The sequence below is a fragment of the Labrus mixtus genome, chromosome 6 (genome assembly GCF_963584025.1).
Source record: "Labrus mixtus chromosome 6, fLabMix1.1, whole genome shotgun sequence".
Taxonomy (NCBI): Eukaryota; Metazoa; Chordata; class Actinopteri; order Labriformes; family Labridae; genus Labrus; species Labrus mixtus.
Genome location: NC_083617.1, coordinates 24,824,324 through 24,829,893, shown reverse-complemented (window position 1 = coordinate 24,829,893; position 5,570 = coordinate 24,824,324). Strand labels below are relative to the sequence as shown.

At 43.1% G+C, this 5,570-nt stretch overlaps 1 protein-coding gene across 1 annotated transcript; it reads left to right on the top strand.

Moving 5' to 3' along the window:
* The first annotated feature begins 1,106 nt into the window (after window positions 1-1,106).
* On the top strand, window positions 1,107-4,749 carry tsnax (translin-associated factor X). The gene is made up of 6 exons (XM_061040649.1): window positions 1,107-1,423; window positions 2,105-2,194; window positions 2,290-2,404; window positions 3,450-3,580; window positions 3,967-4,076; window positions 4,205-4,749. The coding sequence occupies exons 1-6, from the start codon at window positions 1,408-1,410 to the stop codon at window positions 4,580-4,582; spliced, it is 840 nt and encodes a 279-aa protein (XP_060896632.1). The 5' UTR covers window positions 1,107-1,407; the 3' UTR covers window positions 4,583-4,749.
* Window positions 4,750-5,570: the final 821 nt, after the last annotated feature.

The following is a 5,570-nucleotide window of genomic DNA, read 5'->3' as shown; positions in this document are numbered from 1 at the left end:
ACACACACACACACACACACACACACGCAAACACACACACACACGCAGGCATGCACACACGCACACGCACACGCAGGGAGAGGGAAAAGAGGAACACTGTTTTTGTAAAGTACACACATCAGTTTCAGGACAGTACAGCAAAACACCATCATTCAATAAAATCACAACATAGAAGACATGTTTAGATTTTCCAACTACCTAGATTCCTAGCTTTTAGTTTTAGCAATTTAGCAAGACCTGCTAATTTCATAGACTGTAAATAGTAATGGACGAAGCCTGAGTGACATCCTCCATCTGTTCCTGCAGGGGGTGCTGGAGTCCCATTGATGGTGGTCTCCACGCTGGAAATACTGTCTCAGTCTAACTTTCAGTCAACCTAACAACAGACTGAGAGCTGGAGCTGAGGCGGGTTTTAAACCTCCTGACAAACCGTTACACCACGTCCACCTGTCAATCTGGTTAGATACACGGCATTATTGTTAATTAAAACTTAACTCTTATCCTTCATCAAAACAGATGAGTCATCAAAAAATTTCATTTTGTTAAGTGTAGTTTTTTTAAGCAGGATGTAAACATGTTAATTTCTGCGGTAATAATGAATTTGAATGGGTGTGTATGTGACTTCCTGTGCTTCTGCAGCCAGCCTCTTGTGGACACTCAAGTAACTGCAGGATTTTGCACTTTTGCACTCCAAAGGTTGCCGCCTGGTTCAAAAAACAAAGATGTTGACGCACTGTGGCGCAAAATGTAGATAAATCAAGTTTTGCAGGATGATTTGTGTGAGTTCGGAATAAAAATGTTGGTGAACATATCGAATTAGTAGTACAGTACTTTAAAAAACAAACAAATTAATTGAATAATCCCTAGCAGAGGATACTTGTGCCTATGTTACATCATTAATTATAATGTTTAAACAAGTATGACTGATTTGATTTTAGATAGCTGCTATAAAGCCACAACTGGGATTATCTGCCATAGAAAAATCGAAAAAACTCCAAAATAGCACTTAAATAACTTGAAAACGCTGAAAACCTACATTCTGCTATGTCACTACATCTCCCATGATGCACTTCTCTTCGCTTCCGGATGCGCGTCTAAATTGCGCGAAAGCCCCCTCTGACGGAAGGACCTCCACGAATGCCTGCTCTGAAAATCAAGTAAACACGGTTTATTTCACATAGCAGGATATTTAGACTTCATCGAATCAGTTCATAATGAAACTAATACTTTATATTTGATTTATAAACTGAGCTGTTTCCTCATTTATCCTCGATTATCCCCGACGGATGTTAAATATATTACGTCGTTATATTTTGGTCGGCAGTTGAAACGACGAAAACAAAAACCCTACAGCGTGCTTTTAGCTAGTTGAATTATATACGAGATAAAAACTGCAACCCTGTAGACATGAATAAACGAGAAGGTAAGTCTTAATACATTAAACCCAGAATATAATAATCTTTTAAATGCAGCTGAATAATTGTCAACAGCAAAGAAAAACTCACATCTGCGACTAGTCAGCTAAAAATAAAATTATATTACAACTAAGATCCAACAAGATATCTGTTAGGGAAAGATGCATTAGTTTTTGTTTAAATAGTCAGACTGCTGTACTTTAAATACATCTGAATTTCTTAATAATACAGCACAGTTTGCTCACATTAATCTACATTTTAAATGTTTTTATTGATGTTAATTTATTGGTTTATTTGGCTGAGAGAGATCCCGTCTCTCAAAGAGCAACAGAGAGCATGATAACAGACTGAGCTAATCTGTGTGTTATATTTGTTTGGTAGTTATAAGAGATGTGTCAAACAGAGATGCATCGGTTCAACATTGATATTGACCATGTTGACTGACATCTGGAATTAATGTGGCATGAACAGATGTCAGTAGCAGATTTTTATTTTTAGGGCAAAAAACAATTAAATGCTGACATCTAGTTCACCTACCTGCTGATTCAGAGAAGATGTTTTTTTAATCAGGCAGATGAAGTCAGCTGTTGGACTTGAGGTTAAAGTGTTTTTAAGAAATGACGTCATTAACCAGATGTTTTATGATGAACAAACTCACAGCATCACGTGACTTTTCTGCCTCCTCTCAGGTGATGGCGTGCCTCGTAAAAACACGGATGCGGTGCAGGAGCGTGATGGGAGCACCAACTCATCCTCACCCGTTATCGCTGCTTTTAAAGGTAACTCCGTCCTCTGCGTTTTTTGGGGTTTTTTTTACCCTCATGTTTGATTCCTATCTCTAATTCTTACCCTTTCTTTGTTTTGTTTTTTAAAGTTTTCCAGCAGGAGTTGGACACCAAACACGACAAATACGAGCGCCTTGTGAAGCTCAGTCGAGACGTCACCATCGAGAGCAAGAGGACCATTTTTCTTCTACACAGAGTGACCAGGTCTGAACCTTTGTCAAAACTTGTGATGTTTGGCGTTTGGTTTGGACAGCAGTAGTAAATAATTCACTATTGTTTTTTTTAAAGATTATTTTTTGGGCTTTTTGTGCCTTTAATTGAGAGATAGGACAGTGGATAGAGTCGGAAATCAGGGAGAGAGAGAGAGTGGGGGAAAGGAGCCACAGGCTGGATTCGAACCCGCGCCGCTCACTTGGAAGACTACAGTCTCCATACATGGGGCGCGTGCACTAACCACTGCACCAACAGCGCCCCACTATTGTTTTTTAAATTATTTCATCAGATACAAATCTCAAAAGTTAAAGGTCCAATCAGTGAGATATGTAGTGAGTGAGATGATAAAGTGACCTTACTATATGATCAGACATTAAGGAAACATGCTATGTTGAAGTGCTGGCTTCTCTGACAACAATGCAGCAGCCAGTATGTCCTCCTTCTAACTTTAGATTCTGCTCCTGAATGATCTGGATTTGTTTGGACCAGAGAAGGTAGGCGCTTTTAAGGCACCCCCCACACGGCCGTTTTGGACGCCCCTCAGTTTGCCAGATATGAGAGCAGTTATCAGGTCAAACCAACAGGTGTTGCAGCGATGGAAGCGGGCAAGAGAAGTGGTTCAGATAGAAGTGATTGTACCCGACCTAAAAAACCTCTGCATGTTTCTAATAAGCTCCACGAGCAGAAACGTGCTCAAACTAGGATCAATATTGGAGATGCTTTTGAAAAATGGAGAGAGGTTAGAACACAGAAAGGTTTACAGACCGATGCAGAGCTGGCTAAACACTGAAGCTTCAGTGTCCACCACATGGTGACCTGTGTGAGCATCGACTCTAGAGGGGAGGGGGCGGGGGGGAGACAGCTCCCTCCAGTGTTTTGAATTCGGACTAAGTACCTATTTGAAGGAGAACATTGTATCTGCTCGTATATCTTGGCTGTCCAAAAAAATTGTAATGAAACATGATATCTTTTGATTTTTAAAAATAATTTGATACATTTCTAACTGTTGATTCACGTTTTCTCTGGATTGAAAAAGTGTAACAGACCCCGAGCCGATTCTGAAGGAAGCAGAAGTGAAGCTGGAAGGAGTTCGACAGAAAATCGGTCAAATCGCCGAAGAGCTGCGAGGAGAAGACATCCATCAGTTTCACAGAGCTTTCACACCAGGTGAGCCTCTGACGACAGCACACAGTGGTCACTACTGCAGATTATGAGATAACATGACTGTGATGATGCCCTTAGTTTGAGAGAGCATTTCCAACGTGCTGAATACCATCGATGGGCTTCAAAACCCTGCCTCAGAAACCAACGAGTGATGTCACTGACATTACGTCCATTTTTATACACTGCAACATGCAGAGAAAAATAAATCAGGCCCCGTGTCCATCTAGCGTTTTTTTCTGGGCAGAAAAGCGCTTGCATGAAGCGTTTGTGCGCTAAGATTGAAAGTGTTGCACGTCCGTCGTGTCTCTATGACAACAGTCCAGTGGACAGCTGAATACACTCTCCAGTGTCGTGTGGTGACCTGTGTCTCTGTTTATGTCATGAATCAGGGATCCAGGAGTTCGTGGAGGCCGTCTCCTTCCTGCACTACATCCAACACCGCAGCCTCATCAGCCTGGAGGAGATCAACGCCAGGCTGGTGTTCATGAGAGCAGAGAAGGTAGCGCCGTCTTCTCAAGTCGTTTGTTTTTCATAACTTTCCCTCCCTTCGTCTGTCATGTTTTAAAACTAAGAGTGAAGTTCATTTATTTTTATTCAAAATGTAGTTCTGACTTCTTTTCCTCTCAGGGCTCAGCTGAAGATCTGCCGCCGGGCGCTCAGGTGCTGACCTTCCAGGTGACGCCCTCCGACTACCTGCTGGGCGTGGCCGACCTGACCGGCGAGCTGATGCGTATGTGCATCAGCAGCGTGGGAAACGGCGACATCGACACGCCCTTCCAGCTGAGCCAGTTCCTGCGTCAGATCCACGACGGCTTCTCCTTCATCGGGAACACGGGGCCCTACGAGGTGTCCAAGAAGCTGCACACGCTGCGGCAGAGCCTGGGCAAGGTGGAGGACGCCTGCTACGCCCTGAAGGTCCGCGGCTCCGAGATCCCCAAACACATGCTGGCAGACGTGTTCTCCAGTCGGAGCGCGCTCATCGACCCCGAGGAGGGCGTGATCTGATCTCTGCTGCTCAATTCCTGCTTCTGTGTGTTTTAATGTCTGTTGGTTTATTTCTCTTTTTATTACTACAATAAAATGTGTTATAGGACACAAAGGATTTCTTTTCATTTTGATAACGATCTGATGCTTTCAGTTCTGCATGAATAAAAAGTTCTGTGCCAAAAATCTTCCGTACTCCCTCGTCTTTAAGCTGCTTTGAAAACGTGTGTGTGTGTTTTTTTCTCTTCTCGTCTCTCCATCACTCACAGATCATCTCAGGCTGCCTGCAGACCGCATGCAGGGGAAACGTAACCTTTGTACAATGTGCATGCATTTCCTGTGTTTCCTGGTCAATCTGCTGACCCACACACACACACAACCGTACTTCGTACTCTGTTTGAACAATCCTCACCACACTGAAATCACCTACAGGTACAAAATAAAATCTGACAAAAGTAGCTGCTTTCCTCCTGCTGTCAATCATCTGTATCTTACATCATCTTGTGTCGATTGTTATGACGTCACCCGTCTGTTCCTGCAGGGGCCTCTGGAGCCCCGTCGATGGGGGTCTACATGCTGTAAATGCTGTCTCAGCCTATCGACAGCCGTGCACACAATCTGTAATGAGAAGCTTTCATTGTTGTTGAAAGAAGAAAAAAAACAGATTTGGAGCACAGATGTAGCGGTTAGGTCACGCCTCATGTACGAAGGCTGAAGCCCTCCAACAGGTGGCACATGTTCAAGTCAGACCTGTGGTTACTTTCTCTCACGTCACCCCCTCCCCTCCCCTTCTCTCTCTGATTTCTTACTCTCTCCTGTCCTGTCAATAAATACAGAAAGCCCAAAAAGACAGCTTCTTCATATTTTGCAGTTTGAAGGATCAGAGTGCAGAGTTTGTGTTTTCATTGTCATGTCACAGAAAAAGAAAGCGAAAGCAAGATAAACACGAATCATACCGACTATCTGTTCTTCTTTTCCAACCTTTTTGAGACAAAATTAGCAAACTGAA